This window comes from Natator depressus, chromosome 2 (assembly GCF_965152275.1).
Source record: "Natator depressus isolate rNatDep1 chromosome 2, rNatDep2.hap1, whole genome shotgun sequence".
In the NCBI taxonomy this organism is placed as follows: domain Eukaryota; kingdom Metazoa; phylum Chordata; order Testudines; family Cheloniidae; genus Natator; species Natator depressus.
The window spans coordinates 200,599,575-200,619,533 of NC_134235.1; the positions used below are offsets into that span (position 1 = coordinate 200,599,575).

Sequence of the window (19,959 nt, forward strand, 5' to 3'; positions counted from 1 at the left end):
AAAGTTCATGCTTGGATCAGCAGCTAGTAACATGGGGGGTATTTGGTCTAAAGCAAGCCAATTAATCTTAAATTGGCAAATTTTGCTTTCTGTTTTGTTTGTTTGTTTTTTGGACATATGATTCTTGAAAAGGATGTGGAGGGAGGTGCAAAGAGACTCTGGAATAGAATGGGCTGCACCTCCTGTGAAAGAATGTTCCAGCATCTATTGTTGTACAATCAACACCCACCCACTGGGTGAAATCCTGACCCAGTTGGAGTTTTGACATGGTCTTTAGTGGGACCAAGATTTTGCCCCAAGTCTTCAGGGAAACCAGCTTTTCCCAGACTAATTTTCTGATTGTAGAGGCACTGTCCATTTATACAAACCAGGGGCCAAATCCTCAGATGATGTAAATTTGAAATGCTCCATTGACTGCAATGGCATGAAGACAATTTATAGCTGCTGAGGATTGGGCCTGGATGTCTATAAAATGGGGCCTTAAGAAGCTCTGAAAAGAGTTACCAATGAGTCCTCAAAATATTTTACAGAAAGAGAGTTCTGTATAGTACAAGAAAAATGGCTTGTAGGTCATCAGCAGGATGTCAGGATGGATTTCAGAAAACAGTACAAATAATAAAATCTCAGAAAAGTGAAGTTAAATGGAGATAAAGTTGAGGCCATCAGGGCGACAAGTCCCATTGCATCATGGTTTTTTAAGCCTTTATTAGTAAGAGTTAACTTCTGAATATCTTAGGGAAAGAGAACTTTGCTCTTTGAATAACGATAGACAACTGCTAAGAAGGATGTGCTCTAACAATATTAACTTGTAAAATGGCTTTAAATCCACTAATCCTGGGTGCTGTTGTGACACCCCCACTGTTTCTACATTCAATACTCTTGTTAAATAACCTGCCATGTTCCCGATCCTCCTACTTGGATAGCATTATTTATACAGAATTGACTTGAGAAGGAGTCTCTAACGGAGGGTTGCTACTTAAAACTGGAGAAACCAGTTAATGGTTCTTTATATCTATTACACAAAAGAAGCATATTAGTGCTGCAGAGTGAAAGAAAAAGGTACTAAGTAGGTTTTTTTTTTTTTTAAACCATCTAGAGTTAAACTTAAACTTTTTTTTTTGCTTTCAGCAAATTAAAAAAATGGCCTGTAGGGGGCACCAGAAGAATTCAGTGAACAGCTGCCACTGAAGTCCAACTGAATATATACTCATTAATATCATCAGTAGCTGTCCTTTAATGATGTTTCTTCTGTTGGTAGAAGACACTTTATTAAAAGAGATTAATGTATTTGGCACTTCATAGTGTGTTTCTAGGTTCTTCTGGCCTTCTTGATAAAGAAATGGTAGATTTAGGCACTTTTGAATATTTTTTTGCCCTAGGTCCCATTTTCCAAAGAGGCACCTTTGAAGTCAGTGCCACTTAGGCTCCTAGGTTTGTCACTTTTGAAAATGGGGCTTAGACACTTCTGAAAATTTTGTTCTTAATGCTGGAGTTCTGGTGAAATCAAGAAAACTTTTTCAGAAATCCTATTCCTATTAAATTGCAATGGTCTGCTGTAAACCATTCAAAAACACAGAAGGGGGAGTGGGACCTTATGATACCTTCTGTTTTGAAAGTTTTTGCGTAAAGGGGGAAAAAATTTAAAACCCTGGTGAAAATAGCTTAAACATTTCCCTGCAGTACTGTGAGCCAAAATATTCTGCTAGTGTGAATAAAATGAAATCCGCTAGGAAAAGTTAAGTGAAACTAACAATGAGCATTTTTCAGTTCTCATCACCTGCTCCTCTGTGCCATACCATTGACTACTCTTTTCTTATTGTTATCTTGTGCTCCCCTTGTCTTGATCTGTTATCTTACACTTGGATTTTAAGCCCTTTGAGGCAGGGACTGACTTTTTGTTGTGTGTGTACATAGGGGCCCTGATCCATGAATAGAGCCACTAGGTAGGATTGCAGTGCAAATCACAGATAATAACTAGTCTCAATTCTCTCCCCCCCCACTCCATGTTTTTCTGCAACCCACTATGTCCTGGCTACTTATCAAGTCTCCATTTCTTCCACCTGCTCCCAAGATAAGTCCCAATCATTCTTTACTTCTTGAATGGCAGGCTTTGAAACCTGCCTCTTCCTGTTCACCATTTCTGAAGCTTGCCCATTGACTGTTGGTAGAGGCTGCCTGGCTCTCCCTAGCAGTAGCTATTTTGGGGGCAAGCATCCCCTATAGACAAATCATCTGAGAGATCTGTAAGACACTCAGGGTATGTCAGTATTGCAAGCTGGGAGGTATGATTCCCAGCCCGGGTAGACAGACTCGTGCTAGCTTAGCTGTAGCTAGCCTGCTAAAAATAGCATTGTGGACACTGTGGCATTGATGATGGCTTGCACTAGCCACCTGAGTCATGCTTGCCCAACACCTTGGATTTGAGCTCAGGTGGCTAGGCAAAGATGCCACCAGTGCTATTACATCCACACTACTCTATTCTCAATTTGCTAGCATGAGCTGAGTTAGTGCAAGTCTGTCTACATGTATGGGGAATCACATCTTCCCAGCTGCAGCATAGACAGACCCTTAATGATTCTAAAAGGCTAAAACCAATTATTGTCAATGAGGGTAACGAATAATGTGTGTTTCTTTTCACATAGGACAAGTCTACACTACTGCACTGCATAGGTGCAGCTGCACCAATGTGGTGCATCTGGTGAAGATGAATTATGCTGACAGGAGAGCACTAAGTTACATTGACTTAAGCTGTAATGTAGACCAGCCCCTCATGTAATGGTGTCTATTTCTCTTGTCTCTTCTTTAAACAGGTGCAGCCAGAGAATGCCCCGGTCCTTCTTTGGCTCCAGGGTGGACCAGGAGGAACATCAATGTTTGGGCTTTTTGTTGAACATGGACCATATCTTGTTGACAAGAATCTCAGATGTAAGTGTTGCTTGTGTTCTGTGAATTCTGAAGAGACTTTTTTTTTCTATTACTTAGCCCTGGTCTACACTAGGACTTTAGGTCGAATTTAGCAGCGTTAAATCGATGTAAACCTGTACCCGTCCACACGATGAAACCCTTTATTTCGACTTAAAGGGCTCTTAAAATCGATTTCCTTACTCCACCCCTGACAAGTGGATTAGCGCTTAAATTGGCCTTGCCGGGTCGAATTTGGGGTACTGTGGACACAATTCGATGGTATTGGCCTCCGGGAGCTATCCCAGAGTGCTCCATTGTGACTGCTCTGGACAGCACTCTCAACTCAGATGCACGATTGTTTGCTGTTGCTCTGACGCAGGGAGGGGCGACTGACGACACGACTTACAGGGTTGGCTTACAGGGAGTTAAAATCAACAAAGGGGGTGGCTTTACATCAAGGAGTATTTCAGGCGGGACTTCAAGGAGGGTTCCAATAAGAAATGGTGCACCTAAGTTATTGTTCTTATTAGAACAAGGAGGTTAGTCTGGCCTCTGATTGATACATGGCTAGATTTACCTCGCTGCACCTTCTCTGTGAGTGACTGCAGTGTGACCTAGAGGAATGAGTCCCCTAGACGGGGGGGGGGGGGCGGTTTGCAAATGAGTACAAAACAAATCTGGTCTATTTCTTGTTTTGATCCACTCCATCTATCTTTTACATCTTTGGCTGACAGCAGACGGTGCAGAAGGACTGCATGCCATCCACATCTCATGGCCGCTCGGCAGAAGATGGTACAATAGGACTGCTAGCCATCCTCATCCCTTGCCTGCCCGGCAGAAGATGATGCAATAGGACTGCTAGCAATCCATGTCACTTGCCTGCTCACCATAAGATGGTTCAATAGGACTGACTGCAGGACTAAAGAGAATGACCTGGTCAAGTCACTCCAAATTTAGTCCCTGCGCCCATGTCTGCCCAGGCGCTCCTGATCGACCTCACAGAGGCGACCAGGAGCACCTCGGACATGACGATGACGGCTACCAGTCCTATTGCACCGTCTGCTGCCACAAGGCAATGGGTTGCTGCTGCTGTGTAGCAATGCAGTACCGCGTCTGCCAGCACCCAGGAGACATACGGTGACAGTGAGCTGAGTGGGCTCCATGCTTGCCGTGGTATGGCGTCTGCACAGGTAACTCAGGAAAAAAGGCGCGAAACGATTGTCTGCTGCTGTTTTCACGGAGGGAGGGAGGGAACGGGGGCCTGACGATATGTACCCAGAACCACCCGCGACAATGTTTTAGCCCCATCAGGCATTGGGATCTCAACCCAGAATTCCAATGGGCAGCGGAGACTGCGGGAACTGTGGGATAGCTACCCAAGTGCAACACTCCGGAAGTCGACTCTAGCCTCGTACTGTGGAAGCACTCCGCCGAGTTAATGCACTTTATGCACTTAGAGCATTTTCTGTGGGGACACACACACTCGAATATATAAAACCGATTTCTAAAAAACTGACTTCTATAAATTCGACCTAATTTCGTAGTGTAGACATACCCTTAGGCTTGGTCTACGCCTAAAACTTAAATTGGTATAGCTGTCTGGTCAAGGGTGTGAAAAAACTACAACCCTGACTGACACAGCTATGCTAACAAAACCCCCAGTGTAGATGCAGCTCTGCTAACAGAAGAATGCTTCTGTTAATGTAACTATCATCATTTGGGGAGGTGGTGTTCCAACACTGGTGGAACAAACTACTTCTGTTGGTGTATACTGTGTCTACACTAGGGGGCTTTGCCAGCATAGGCTCTGTCGTGTAGACATAGCCTTTGCTTTACACCTTGCAGTGAAGAGTTTTAACATACTTATAGGCATGGAATTATTTTATCTTTTCTGTGTTCTGATTGCTGTGCATGTGTGACCCAGAGCAATTTTTAATTTTGTCCTTTTGAGGTAATTTGAAAACTATTCGGTTTATCTTCTGATACTGTTTGTTTTGTACATATTTGGGAATGTATTTTATTTCAACACAGAAAGCTAAGTAAAGCTTTAAGAAACATTTTAAGAATATAATTTTTAAAAACGTGTAACTTTCTGGTCATCTTGCTACCAAAATAAGCCTTCTCTTTTCATTCAGCATGGAAATAACCATTGTTTTGTGAAAAGTGTGGGAAGTAGTACTGAACTTTTTTTTTTCTTTTTTTAAAGGAAAGGGCTTAGATTTCAGCATGATACATTGAGTTGCATTGAGCTTAACTCCTAAACATACAAAAGTAATGGAAGTTATGCAATTGTCTTTCTTTGGAAGGATGAGTGTAGAAAATGGTTAAATCTCAAAAATGCTGGTTCAGATAGACCCTGATCAAGCAACATACGTGCATGATCCTGTTGAAGCTAATGGAACTAAGTGTGTATTTTGCTGGATCAGGGACAGAAAATGCAGAAGACCTGTATGCTTTGGAAATCTGATTGAATCTTACTAGATCAGACTTTAATTCGCAAAAAGAAAAGGAGTACTTGTGGCACCTTAGAGACTAACCAATTTATTTGAGCTGTAGCTCACGAAAGCTCATGCTCAAATAAATTGGTTAGTCTCTAAGGTGCCACAAGTACTCCTTTTCTTTTTTTAGATCAGACTTGTAACATGATTTGACTGGATTAAGAACATCCCTTCTTGAAGTACTTCTTTGATTCTCCCAGATAGGCAGAAGCATATGAAACTGTTTTTTAAAAAAATTGGGTTACTTTAACTCCCTAAAAATTGGAATGTCCTGCTATTATTAGGCTTTGCCATACAGGAGATTTGCAGCATGACAGGGTGATATATTTTTGCCTCACAATAGGTTGTCAGAATTTTTTAACATGGACAAAACCATGTATTTTTCTCTAGCCTCATTCTCGGAAACAACTGAACCAGTTTTGTCTGAAACTTTAGACTGATTTTAAAAAAAAATCTATCTTTTCTGTCATCAGCCAAGGCAGACACAGGGCATGAAAATTTCAGCCAGAATGGTTATTCTGGCAAAGTTATAAGCAACTGAAAACATGGACTTACAATGGGGAAGTGTCAGGCAACCTTAATAACAGGTGATGCTACCAGCCCCATCTATAATATGGAATGTACTGGCAAAATACAATAGCTTGTTTATTTTTTTCACAGCCATATTAGTATCAAGTATTATGGCTGTTTCCAACCTGTGCCATTGAAATGAGTTATAGGAACATGTTTATCTTTATCTGGGATGGAGATAAATGGTGAGAACTTTGTATTGCTATTTGCTAGTCCTTTTCACAGCATAACTCCTTGATTATATAACGTAAGTGTTGATGGCTGACAGCAATGCCTTTTCTATTAATAGTGTTTAAACGGAAGTTTCCTTGGACATCTAAATTTTCCATGCTTTACATTGACAATCCAGTAAGTACAAAATATGAAAGTGTATGTGTTAGGTGTATTGTCTATATTGTAAAGTTAACTATGTATACTTCTAAAATGGTGCCTTGATAATTCTCCTTTCAGGGTCCATTCTTAAACCTTTTTCGTGGTAATCAATTCTTTAGACATGTAGAAGAAGAGAGACAGAACTACATGTGACAAATGCTAGTCGCATCACTTTGTGTGCTACTGGAAGACTCTCTTCATTCTACAGTGTAACGGGGTGTAGTATAGACTGATTTACAAATTACTAACAATGTGCACTTAAAAGCAATTTTGTTTTTTATAAAAGGATCAAGGATATAGTCCACTCTTCTCTTACTTGCCAAGAAGAAAGTTTGGGTTTATTTTGCACCATTGGGTGAGATCGCTATCTCAGAAAAGAGAGCATAGAATGTGCAAAAATAAAGTTTCTTACCTTTTTAAATGCCCTAATTAGTTTTAACCTAATTTACAGTTTTTTAATTGAGAGAAACCATATACTTTACAGAATCTTGGTTTGCCACATGGCAAAAAAAGCGTTAAGGAGCTAGAAGCAATTTTGTTCTCAAATCCCATGATTTTTCATTTCATTATCAGGTTGGGACTGGCTTTAGTTTTACTGATGATACGGGATATGCAGTAAACCAAGATGATGTAGGAAGAGATTTATACAGGTAAATTGTGCCACCTTACTCCATTTCTTTCTTTGTGTTCATTCCTGTTCATCTTTATGTCCCCAAAGCTAGCACTGCTGACATCTTGTGGCCAGCTTCTAAAATCATTTTAATGAGCATTTGCAGATAAGAATTGTTTTCTTCCTTTTTATTTCAAGGAATTTTTGTATGACATTAGGATCATATGTAGTGGATACAGTTCATTCTAGTTCTAGAGAGATTCCCAGTTTGAGCACATACGGGGAATATTGCTGCATTCAGTAACCTCTCTAGGGCAGGAATGAACTTTAAGTTCACTCAATGATTTGTTTCAGTAACCAGTATATTTAACAAAACAAAATTTTAAAAAAAGCACTTAAGGAGAAATTAGTGGAGGGGGAGGGATGGGGACTCAAAAAGATGAGGGAAAAATTGCCAGCCTGAGTATGCTTCTGTATCTTGTCCTGATCCCTGTAACGCCTGGAAGTAGGGGCCATAACAGAATTTCTTGAGCTTTATTTGTTCTTCATGTCTTGCTCCATTCCTTTGCGCCCTATACTCTTTATAGCCACTTTTGGTTAAATGTTTCCTTGATTTCTGCTCATGCTCTTTAAAATGGCCTCCCCACCCTCCTTCTTCAAATTGCTGGTTTCCAAATGTCCGTCTTAAAAAATTCCTCTTGCTAGGCAGCCTCTTGTCCTTGTTGTTCCCAGCCCTTCATCAGCAAACTGTTGCCAGAGGTTCCTCAGCCAATACACATCTCTAAAGAGAGCAAAGTAAATCAAGACTTAGACTGTGATGTTGCACTGAGAGCTGTAGAGGGGAACCTCAGTGGGGTTCCATGAAACCGTGGGGTTCTGCTTGCATGGGTTTTGGTGCTGGAACAGGGTTGGAGAATCTTAATAATTTATTCAAAATGGGTGGCCTGCCCCTGTAGAGAAGGACCTATTGCTGAGAGGTTTGTGTGTGTTTGTTTTTATGTCCTACATAGAGTAAAAATGTAATCCTACCCTTCCACTGGTCCTTTTGCAGAACAGAATCTTTAGAAGGGCGGAAGACTACACCGAATACCTTGTATTAGGAATAGTTGCTTTACCACAAAATCTGGTGAGGGATGCATGTCTCTCTATATTCCTAAGCATTAGAATTTGATCCTAGAGGGTGCTGAGCACGGACTTTGCTGTTCCAGGCTGAAGTGCTCTGCTGAGTTGGGCCAGAGTGCGTAGCACCTGGCTTGATGAAGCTGCAGCTCTTTTCCTCTGAAGCGCCAAGTACCTTTTTGTTTGTGTTACTCCCATAGTAAATATTTTACTTGTTTAACTGGCAGACATCTTCGCTTTAATATGGAATTCAAGAAGTAATTTCATACATTTTGGAACTGTCTTTTGTTGTTAGCTTTTTCTCTAGGACTTTGTTACAAATTCCAGCTGACCTTCTATGTGGCTATTTACTGCAGGCATGAGACACATCTCCTTTTGCATGACATGTATAAAGAGAGGCTAATTCAAAGCGTCCATTGTTTATAGCTATTTTTTAGTTCTTTTAGCTTCAGGCTTTCCAAGCTGAAGAACAGCTAATCAAAGGGTAGTGCAGAAAACTGATTTCAGCTGTACCTTTATAGGTTTCACATTTTTCATGCATCCCACCCTCTTTCCTGCAATTCAGAGGCGAGGGGAAGGAAGGAAGGTCTAAAATCTTCATCAGAAATTTGGGTCTAGTTACAGGAAATTGAGCAGTAGTGGTCAATTTTTTAGCCGCCTATGAAACCTCAACCCTCTCATTTTTTATTTATTTATTTGTTGTTGGTTGCTGGTGGTTGCCTACTGTGTTAGCAACTTGACTCACTCTTATAATCTTAGTAATGGACCCTTGTACCTTCAAAGTGTTGGGTGCCCAGTTACGATCACAGTGGTGTCTGTAGGTTATTCTGTGGCACCACTTCAGAGAGAAGACGGCACCCTTCTTAGCTTTGGCATAAGTCAAAGGCAGTTGCGGTTTCCTCTTTCTGCCTTCTTTGAAAGGACAGCTTTGTTTCCTTTGACAGTGCGGTTTATAGCTTCTATAGTTTGTAGTCCTAGCTTCATCAGTTGAAACTGTCAAAATGAAGTTCCACTGAGACTGAAGTAAGAAAACTAAAGTTAATTAAACTTTAATGCATGGGTGGACATTATGCAAGCTTCTCTCAAATGATTCAGGAATTTCTAAATATCATGGTGTTTCAAAAACTTTTACTCTCAAAGGGTCAATTTAAAAATGCTATGACCTGTGATCTCTAAATCTGCTGCATTTTCCAGAAAATCTGTGAACACTGGAGCAGAAGATTACTCAGTCCAGAACTATATATTTGACATGCTCATTAAATGAAGAGTAGGTTTAAAAACAAAAAACCCCATAGACCCTAGTGATATGAGTTTTGTAATGGAGAGAGTATTAATCCTAACAAACATATCCGATAAAACTCCATATGGGATTCTGCTGTGTATTTGGGGTAAATCTACTTTAAAATGATGTTGCTTAATTGGGGTGAGATTAATTTCCATGTAGTCCTGATTTATACTTTTATTTATATTTCAGTGCACTCATCCAGTTTTTCCAGCTATTTCCAGACTATCAGAAAAATGACTTCTATGTTACAGGAGAAGTGAGTTCAGATAAATTTTTATTTTACTTTCAAGAAAACTGTCTTCATAATTACTTGTAAACATGAAGAATAAATCTTCATTGCCCTTACTCTGACAGCAGAGTACTTAGAGGCCAGTGAGCAGAATGATGGGCGGGGGAAAAGAAAACATTGACTCCTCTCAGGAGAGGAGTGAAGTGGAGCAATCACTTTTTCTCATGTAAAGCTTGTAGTCTTTCTTAGCAGACTATAAGCTTTCTGAAATATACTGTAATTCTTTAGGTATACCAATATCTGTTTCTTACCTTTTATACTGGCATATTTCACTCTTAAATGTACACTTTTCACTTTCTGTCCTTACTGCTTCAGGATGATCAAATAGTAACTTCAAAAAGATGTGTATATTTCTCCTTTATGTATATCCAGGGAACAGTAGGCACGTATATCCTTTTATTAATTTTATATATCCCTTTCCAGACACTGTTCTGAAAAGCAGTCTGTTAATGGGATCTTTCTCTTGGAAGTATATGGAAACAGGTCATCAGCTAATTTCCCAGAACATACTGTAGCTAACTTTTGGATGGAAAAGCTTTGGTTTATTGTTTCCATACACACTGCATTTATACTAGTAAGATTAAGGTCCTGCAAGGATCTGATCTTTCTAACTGCAGCGCTTTCCTATGACTTATTTTTGCTTTAACACCATGAAAAATTAATGGCAAACTTTTGCACACCTTCAGTTTCGTAACAGTAGTTTCCCATTTTTGCAGCAGGAACTTTTAATTTCTCCAATGAGACAAATTTCAGTCTTGAATGGAAGCATCTAGTGAACTTTATTTTCAGATGATGCTTTTTGGCAATCTAATCTACAATTTTAAAATGCAGAAAAAACAACTTTGAAAATGACATGGGAGGGGTCCATGTTTAATTTCCCTTAAGGACTTCATAATAGATTTACTCAGTCCACAAATAAAAATATGGCTTTCATAACTTTCAGCCCTGCATACTACACAAGGGAGCTAAAAGCCCTGCTTGCTTTCTTTGGTTTGTGCATAACCAACAGAAACAGTAATTGGTATGTAGCTAACAATTCAGATGCATGAGCCAGAAAGCTTGAGCATAAGCTCACTCTCCCCTAGATGTCTGGGCTCTGCAGTGCCCACTAGAAGTAAATAATAAACTTATTTAATCAGAGAGGTGTAGAATGAAGTCCTATCCTGTGTCCCTATGCACTTCAATCGGGCACCATTATGTGCCAGCTGAGTTGTCCAAAGTGCAGTCAGAGAAGCAAATATGGCCTCTGGCTTTCTTTGTCCTGTAACTTCAAAATCAGGCAAAAACTGATCAACGGCAGGTTTTGTTGCTGTGGAACTCGGAGGCATTTCTATCGGTCTGTTAACAAAGATGCAAGTCCTGACCAATATTGTGTGTTTATTTGATGGCATGAACTCTACAGATCAGGCATGACACCTGATGAGTTGCCAGTGCAGCACTCGCTGTGTCAAAGTTTTTGCCCTTGGGCTATGTTAAACAAACCTTATTATTTATTATTAATAATTTTTATAACTGCCTAAAACTTAAGAAATAGGTCAAGAAATTAAAATATGTCCATGACTACTTCAGCTCCTAAGAAAGACTGTGTGTGCAGAACAGGTTTTTTTCTTTGGGGTTATAACTATTTTTATCTATTAAACTAAAAAGTTTGTAGGCTTTTTTTTCCTCTCAAAAACCTTGGTCCATTTGATATATGACCCATGAAGATACATGTACCAGAACTTTAATTAGTGCATGCCTCTAAGCTGTATGACTAGGATTGAATAAATGTCTGTCTTCCTAGTCTTTTCCTCCACCCCTACTTTTCGAGCACACCAGCTGGCTTTAATGTCACTAAAGAGAGAAGTGTCTGATAACACAGGGCTCAAAAGTAAAACCTACCTAAAAAGAGTTCCATCTGCATTTAATTAATCTGCAGGAATCATTATTTTTAAATGTTCTTGTGAATCACTGCCTCTCCATGGCGAAGATTCTCAGAAGCACTGTGCAGTGTAGTTGAAAATGTGAAATATAGTGAAAGCCTACTGCATATCAAAAAAGCACCTGCATACAATTCACAGTGACTGAAATTAAGGGAGGGGAGTGGTTTGCTCTAAGAGAAAGGGCAAGGGTGCTTAGGGCTGTGGCATGCAGCAGGAAAGGGTCTAAACGTTTTTTATATTGTTACTTGCAAAACTGAAAAGATGTGTATGTCCTGCCTCAAGGCTCAAACACAAATGAAGCAGGAGTCTCTTAGCCAAAACGGAGACTAAATGTGTAAGAAAGGCAAAAGCCTGGCTCGTCTCATCCAGGTTCCAGAATGGAAGAGAACCAACTCTATCACCCTTTCTTCCTTACTTTAGTGAGTTTAGCTCCAGCTGTTTCCCAGCAGAGCCTTCCCAATTCTTGCTACCAGAATCCAGCCCCAACTCTTTAGTACGTCTTTGTGTGGTATGTTGATAGGAATACAAGCAGACTTAGCCTCCTTACTCTGCAAATCGCTATGCTCAGAGCAAGCAACTGGTCTTCCCTGCCAACCTCTGGATGGGGACTGGACTCCTCTATCACAGGGGCCATGTGAGGTCAAATTAATAAATACCTTAGGAAACACTGAGTTGTCACTTAAAAGTAGGAAGAGAATAGACTAATAGTAATGTGGGTCTCTCCCATGCTGAAATTCCTGTAGCCCTCCACTGTTAGGTTGGCAGGCAAAGAGCTCTTATGTGACAGAAGGATAGTGTGTGAGTGTAGATACTAATCAGGATGAGGAGCAAATGTCTTGAATGTCTGGTATCCTAAAGAATTCATGTGTATGGTTCTTCATGATGTCTGTGGCTGAAGGCAGGTAAAATCTCTTGGCTTGGTTGTAGATATTCTGTACAAGAACCATATGTAGGCTTACAGACCATTGAGACTCCAAGTGCAGCCTCACCATCTTCTGTCCAAGCTGCTTATGCTTCTGGAGATCACAATTAAACCCCAGAGGACTACTGGCACAAGGAATTTCCAGAATACAGAAACAATTCGGAGTGTAGATTCCCCCTCTTGCAGATAACCATCCGTGAATCAACTGGCACTCTGGCTGGGAAGGGAGATCAGATATGCCTCTTATTTGGAGACCCTTTCTGAGCTCGTAACTCCTATTATTTTTCTTTGTTCATTCTTCTGGTATGTTGGGCATTGCAGATGTCATATTTAAATAAAATCACTAGTACTAATGATGACATACCAAGATAATGTTGTGGTGTCATGGTTTGTGATCATCTGCTAGGTATTTGCATTTGGGAGCCCTTTTCTTTTCTAGGATAGGAACTTTCAAACTTGGGTGCCAAATTTAGGCACCAAAATCCACACTTGGGCACCAGTCCATGGCATGATGACTGAGCATGTGAAACTCCTGTTGAGCTTCATAGGGGCTGAGGGTGTTCAATATGTCTGGAAATGCCCCCTTTATTTTTCTATTTGTTGTAGGGTTTTCCAACACCCATCACCATTTCAGCACCTCCCAGGTAAATTAGGTCTGCATGGGGAAGTTCTGTAGGCTGAGTCTTCTGCTCCTCTCCCTTTCCTGACTAAGCAGGCTCTGTGTGGGATATATTTGATTTGTAGTTTTACATTGTGCTCAAATATGGCTCTAGGTATCTGAACTTGAGTGGCTAAAGATAAGTTTTGACCCTAGTCCCTAACAGTGCCTATTTTCTTCAGCAAGAAATCTGGTTACACACTTAATGGCTCTTGACAGGCTTTTGTGAAATGAGTAAGTGGCTGAAGTCCAGTTACTATTAGTCTGACATTGCAAAATGAACTACGGTATTTTGCATTCCTGTTGACCACCTGGATCCGTATTCCAAAAGCTGAGTGTACATCTAATACAAGCAATCACCTATCACCTTTGAGGTTCCTAGGTGAGGAATGAGAGATGCAGTACCGCCACTGCCTGCATTATACACATGGACTGTCTTCAGTGCTGTTACTCTGGCACCTTTATTAACAAGCACTCAGTGAACTTTAATATTGTACTGTTCCTCTGTCCTTCTGACTGGCCTTGGCCTTGATTCTTTTTAATCATAAAGCTTGAGGCATCATGTAAGGAGAATAGTGTTTCAAACTACTTAAACTCGGAATCCTTTCTGAAAGCTGTTTAAGTCTTTATTCAGCCACTTAAGGACTTGACTTTTAAATTAAATAGAATCAGAAAGCTGTCTCTACATATGAGCCTATGACAGATTGCTGTGTTGTATTAAATTTGGTTGTGCTTGCCAAGTTTTGTTAACTATTGTTAGGATCTGATTTTAAAATTCTGTACCAAAGTCCACTTTAATTTCAAAAGGACAAAATTCTGTTTTTATTGTGGATTATTGGCTCTGTGCATTAGATATGAAATAGGTAAAAACAAAGTGGCAAAGTATGTGGTGGGACATAAAAAGGAGTGTCGGCTCTGGGTCAGATTTTCAAAATGAGGCAGTCTGAGCTATCAAATTCTTGTATGAGCAGTTTTTCATGCTTACATTTTTGCACATTGAGTAGCTGGATGCCTAAAATTTTACGGAAGTGCAACTTACATGTATACTTCAGTTTTTGCTCATATAATTTTGAAGTTATAGCCTTTTTGAAAATGGGACTAAATGAATTGTGGAGTGTACCTACAGTATGAGTTACTGGACTACTTTATAGTCACTGGCATTATAGAAAAAAGCTAAGTGCTGATCTCTGGAGACATCAATTTTGCTTAGAACAGTCATGCCTTAGGTTAAGGTACTTGCTGGTTGCTGTAATATTTTTTGGCATTTAAGGGAAACCTGCAATTTTATTTTAGAAATATAATACTATAATCTACTTGTAAAAAATTGCCAATAACTTCTAAAATGCCCATATTCTCATAGTCTTTAAGGTCAGCAGGGACCATCATGATCATCTAGTCTGACCTCTTGTGCATTGCGGGCCGCAGAACCTTTACAGTTTATTTTCACTAAAAGTACTGGTGTTGCCCTTTTCACAGTAACTTCATAAGAGAAAATAAACACATCACGCTTCAATTAGTCTTGCTCAAAAAAAAAAAGTAAAAGAAAGGCATGGACTTAAGAGGTATAGGAATAATGGGATACAAGTTAAATAGGATCCTGGAAAGCTATTTTCATTCGTGGGGGGGGGGGGAAGGAATACAGAAAACCAAACTGGGTCTTGTGCTATAACAAGTCAACCTTCAAATGAACCACAGTCAGATGGGTGAGGAGCTCTCTGCTTGTTCCTTCTCTTGTCTGTGTAGGCATGCACAGAGCAGAGTGTGCTTTTAGGGCTTTTGCAAGCCATGTGCTTGTGAACATGCAGTCATTCACGTACGTGCCTCATTGAAAAGGGGATATTTCAAACAAATCTGTTGGCAACATAAGTTTAGAGAGATTCTCTATGGGGAAAACACTTAAACAATATTTTCTTGTTTGTTTAGATTGCATGCTCTATAGGGGAGGGACTGTATGTACATGGGGTAGTGGTCTTGATCTCACTTGGGCCCTGTAAATGCTGCTGTAATACAGTAGTAAATAATGTGTGGGCCTAAACCAGACAGTACATTGGCTTGTTTGTTTTTTACTCTTCTCTGAACTGTGTTTTTTTTTTTTTCCTGAGGTTCTTTTTGAGGGCACAAATCTGTTTGCATGTACAAGTGTGTTGGCAGGCTATATGGTCTATAGCAGTGGTTCTCAACCAGGGGTCTGGGGCTCCCTGGGGGCCATGAGCAGGTTTCAGGGGGGCCACCACGCAGGGCCAGTGTTAGACTCGCTGGGGTCCAGGGCAGAAAGTCAAAACCCCACCGTCTGCAGCTGAAGTCTGAGCAATGGGGCCCCAGGCAATTGCCCAGCTTGCTACCCTCTAACACCGACCCTGGGTTTTATATACAGAAAAACAGTTGTGGCACAGGTTTTTATAGCATGTTGGGGGGGGGGCTTAGAAAGAAAAAGGTTGAGAACCCCTGTTATGTAGATTATAGCTCTGGGAACCATTCACTATTCAGCCAGCAGGAGGGGCACAGTCCATCTGGCTTTTCAATAAACAAGCACAATGTATTTTAGGGTCCTTCTAGAAGAAGCAATATGGTAGCTATTATGTCTGCTTCATTTAACTTTTAATTGAAGAATTTGAGTGACATTTCATGCCAAATAGTCTGGGCCCAGACTTTGTTGACAGTATGGCTTTTCAGATTATAAAGCTATACATTTCTCTGTCTAAAGTTTCTCTATTTCTAATTACATCTCTCTCCCTGCTCCCCCCACCCATTTCCCTCACTGTCTGTTTGGTCATAAAGGTCTGAGGTGAAATCCTGGCTTTTCTGAAGTCAGTGGCAAAACTCCCATTTAGTTAAATAGAGACAAGATTTCACCCTTGGCCTATGTATAAAGTTGAACCTCTTTGACTAAATTGGCTTAAATATAATACTTGTAGTCAAGCTTACCCTTGCAAGCTAAAGTGATAGAACACAGATTTAAGTAGATGTGTGTCCATGCAAGGATTTGCATTGGTGTAATTCACTAGTGCAAGTTTGGGCCCTTAGGCTGTCTGTTTTTTAAAGAATTCCATTATGTAGGTAGGTAATATTTAGAGACCGCTCTTTTGTCTAAAGAAAAGGAGTACTTATGGCACCTTTGAGACTAACAAAATTATTTGAGCATAAGCTTTTGTGAGCTACAGGTCACTTCATCAACAGCATGGTAACTAACTATATCTAAGAGCTGTGGCAGAGTAAATCCTCTAGCAATAGTAACTGCTAATGCATGTGTAATTCTGCTCAAAGGACATAGTTTTCATTATAGTTTTGTTCTCTGCAACTACACTGTCTCTGAAGGGGGCAGATTCCAGTTTGACTTCTTAGCTGGGGAAGCCATTTCTTTGCTAATAACAATTGGCAGGGGCATAATAAATCTGCAGAAGTTTGTTTAAAAAAAATTACAGGATAGTGTGGGTGAGACCGTGCCTGACACTATCCTCAAGAAGGCTAGTTTTATTATTCTTTGCACTTCAGGATGGTCTGTTTTCCAGTTTTCATAGGAATAGGTGAATAAATACAGTCTACGACACCGAGGACACTTAAACAAGTGTTTTTCATAAAGTAAAACGTGCAGTCTGCTCTCTGTGGAAAAACGAAGATACTCTGTCAGTCCACTTGCCTACCCCATTACTCACCATGTGCTGTCCATTTCATTGAGTTAGCATAAATTAGATTCCAGTCTTGCTGGATCATATGCCTGCAAAGGGTATATGGCACCAGACAAATATTGGTCATTTGTCTGGTGCCAGACCAGTCTGGCACCAGACAAATATTTTACCACTGTAATTTATAGTGGTACTAAATAGTCCATATTTTATAATCTACCTGAAACTGTGCTATAGGAACTTGTAGTGTTAGGTTTATATGAATAAGTAGACTTCCGACTAATACAGTCATAGATCTGAGACACATTCTGTCTCTTCCTTCCTCTGAAGGTATGATGGAATTTAAATTTTGTGTCTACTTCATGGGTTCTTCCGTTCTTCTCCTTCCCTAGCACTATGGCATCAAATATACTCATACAATCTTATTATAGTTGAAAAGCTGTATCCAAAAGCCTTAAAGGTGGCCAAATTCGAGTTTAGCCTTGCCTCTAGATGCTTGTTCCACAGCCAAACTCCTTCAACAGAGAAAATACCTTCTTTGGATCTTGCATGCTTATCCCATTGCTTTGTCAGTTGTTTGTCACAGAGGAGCCTTGCCAGGTCATGGATGAAGACAGAATAGCTGATGTACCCGGGACATGACTTGATCAGTCATGACATGATCAGTCTTTGGGAGACAGAATAGGTTGAAGCCAATGGGTGATATGTTTGCCTGAAGGGGAAGGCTACTGCCTTTACATTGCTTCCAGTTTCAGCCCCAATTTGTGATCAGATTCTTGTCTGAGAGGAAGGAATGAGGTTTCTTAGCAAGCTGAAGGCAAAAGGCTTTTTTTTTTTTTTTGCAGCTGATGGTGCTAATTATTGTTTAGAGTCCTCACGGTATTCTGAACAGGGGATAGATGCTTTTGATGGAAGGTCTGGGAGAGGGCAGGGGAAAGAGTGGTTAGAGTACCAGGAAGTAGTATTAAACATGTATACCTTTCCTAAAGGTATTGTCACTGAGTCCCTACTTGGATTCAACATTTACGATTTCGCAGTTGCTCTGTGATTGGTGTCTATTTTAATCTAATTATGATTGAGAGTTTTGGCAATGCTTCTGTGTCAGATGAATCCAGGGGTCAAATTGGGAGGAAAAGAATTGTGGAATTCTTCCAAGCTCCACCTACAAAATAGGCCAGTTCTGACTCTCTAGAATGAGATGCTGCTCACAGTAGATTGCACAAAATATGATTGTGCATGCTATGAACTCTACTAGGCTAGCAGCTCGGCTCTCCCTTGATGGGGCTTGAGTATTACCAATGGTTCTGCTGGAATCCTTGGCCTTGGTTCTTGAAAGAGAAAGAAGGTCTCCCAAACATCTCCTGCTTGTGGCACCAAATGAGACATCACTCTCAGTAAACTGTGGAAATCTATGTCCTTGTCTACACTATGCTGGTAAAATTATACCAGGAAAATCCTGTGGTGTGGTTGTAATTATACTGGTATGAAAATGCTTACACCAGTATAGCTTATGCCATTTCATTGAACTGGCATATATACTGTGATACACCAGTATAACTACCTCCACCCTAAAGCTTTTGCAGGCAGAGCTATGTTGATTTAAGAAAAAAAAATCTCACTCCTGATTGATATAGCTGTGCCTGTAAAATGTAAGTGTATATCGGGCCTTAAAACATAAACATCAGTATTAACAATCTTAAATGGCCCTCTTAGTTAACGTCTGTTAGGCACGTTACCTACCGCCCTGTACCAGCCCAGTCCAACTCAAGGATAAACCTGACCAGGGCCAGGCATGAGATCATTAGCCAAACTATTTTAGAGTGGGATTTCTATGGGATTTGGATGTGCATTTTCCATTATAAATAATGGAAACGGGTGATTCCAACCCCTTAGGGTTTGACTATTTCAACCTTAATGTCTTAAATCATTTTTGATAATGAATTTATTTAAACTCTGTGTTCATCAGGAATAAATTAGCCGCATATCAGCGAGGGGTAGAAAATAAAGAATGGAAACCTGCAGTAACTCTATGAAAGTGAAATAAAATCTTGTTTGTCTAATGTAGAAATATTCAAGTTGTAATACACAGTAAAGCAATATTATTTCAAACTGAATCACCTACGATTCCATTCTCTCCAGTCTTATGCAGGGAAGTATGTGCCTGCTATTGGCTACTACATCTATACCCATAGTTCCAAAGCCAAAGTTAAGATCAACTTCAAAGGAGTTGCTATTGGTGATGGTTTCTGTGACCCAGAAATGGTAAACTTTACATATTTTTTTCTATTCTTTTTGTACTTAATTAAATGGAGTGCTTTTCTCATATTACAGTCCTATCTAGATAAAAGGTAGTTGTTTCCCAAGTGACTTTCTAATGACTTTAAACCTTTAATATTTGCCAAATGTTTCCAAACATCAAGTTACTAGATCAATTTTTTTTTAATTAAAATTTTACTCAGTTGAGTTCAGTGACTGATTTAGAATTTTAAAAAGGCCATCTTGGAAAAGTAAAATATGCCTTCCTAACCTATCAGCTTCCTTTCTTGTGTGCCTGTCTGGTAGATGCTGGGTGGCTATGCACAATTCCTGTACCAAATTGGCTTGGTGGATGAGAAGCAGAGGGAGTATGTCCAGCAGCAGACTGACCTGGGAGTAATATATATCCAGCAGAAGAAGTGGATGAAAGCCTTTGAAGTACGTATCAGAGGCCCCCATGTTGGCCTTTAGCAATTAAAACCATCTGAACTGAGTAAGGGGTCAGAAAGAAGCATAACGAAGATCAGAAGTTTGATGCTGGAGAAGGTGCCCATTATAACATGGCGGGGGGAAGAGGGAGTAGGGAATGAAAGGAAAGAAAAGGACTGTCCATAGAATTTGTTTTGGCCTCATTTAAAACAGAGAGGCTTTAGAATTTTTATACAGTCCTGTCTTTCATTAACTGTTTTTTTTCTTTAACTAAATGCTTGCATGCCCTGAAGGTTTAACTTGCTCATGGAACTTAGAAGAAATGCTGTCTAGAGAGCTGCTGCATATACTTGAACGTGCTATTAAATCTTATATATTCAAAAATAGTGGCCGCATTTCATAGATGCAGCTAATCAGTGTCTGCAAGGAATATTGCTTAGTGGTTCGTGGATGCCCATGTTGCAAGATGTGGTGGCATCCAAGATTACGGCGCACAGACGTT

General features: G+C 40.1%; 1 protein-coding gene across 1 annotated transcript in view; it reads left to right on the forward strand.

Annotated features, from left to right (window-relative positions):
• Positions 1 to 19,959, forward strand: part of CPVL (carboxypeptidase vitellogenic like) — a 96,450-nt gene that overhangs the window by 20,233 nt on the left and 56,258 nt on the right. The window contains exons 5-10 of the mRNA XM_074943320.1: positions 2,811 to 2,925; positions 6,262 to 6,320; positions 6,918 to 6,994; positions 9,548 to 9,614; positions 18,912 to 19,034; positions 19,335 to 19,466. Of these exons, the coding sequence (XP_074799421.1) occupies positions 2,811 to 2,925; positions 6,262 to 6,320; positions 6,918 to 6,994; positions 9,548 to 9,614; positions 18,912 to 19,034; positions 19,335 to 19,466 (573 nt within the window). The remainder of the gene's footprint in view (positions 1 to 2,810; positions 2,926 to 6,261; positions 6,321 to 6,917; positions 6,995 to 9,547; positions 9,615 to 18,911; positions 19,035 to 19,334; positions 19,467 to 19,959) is intronic.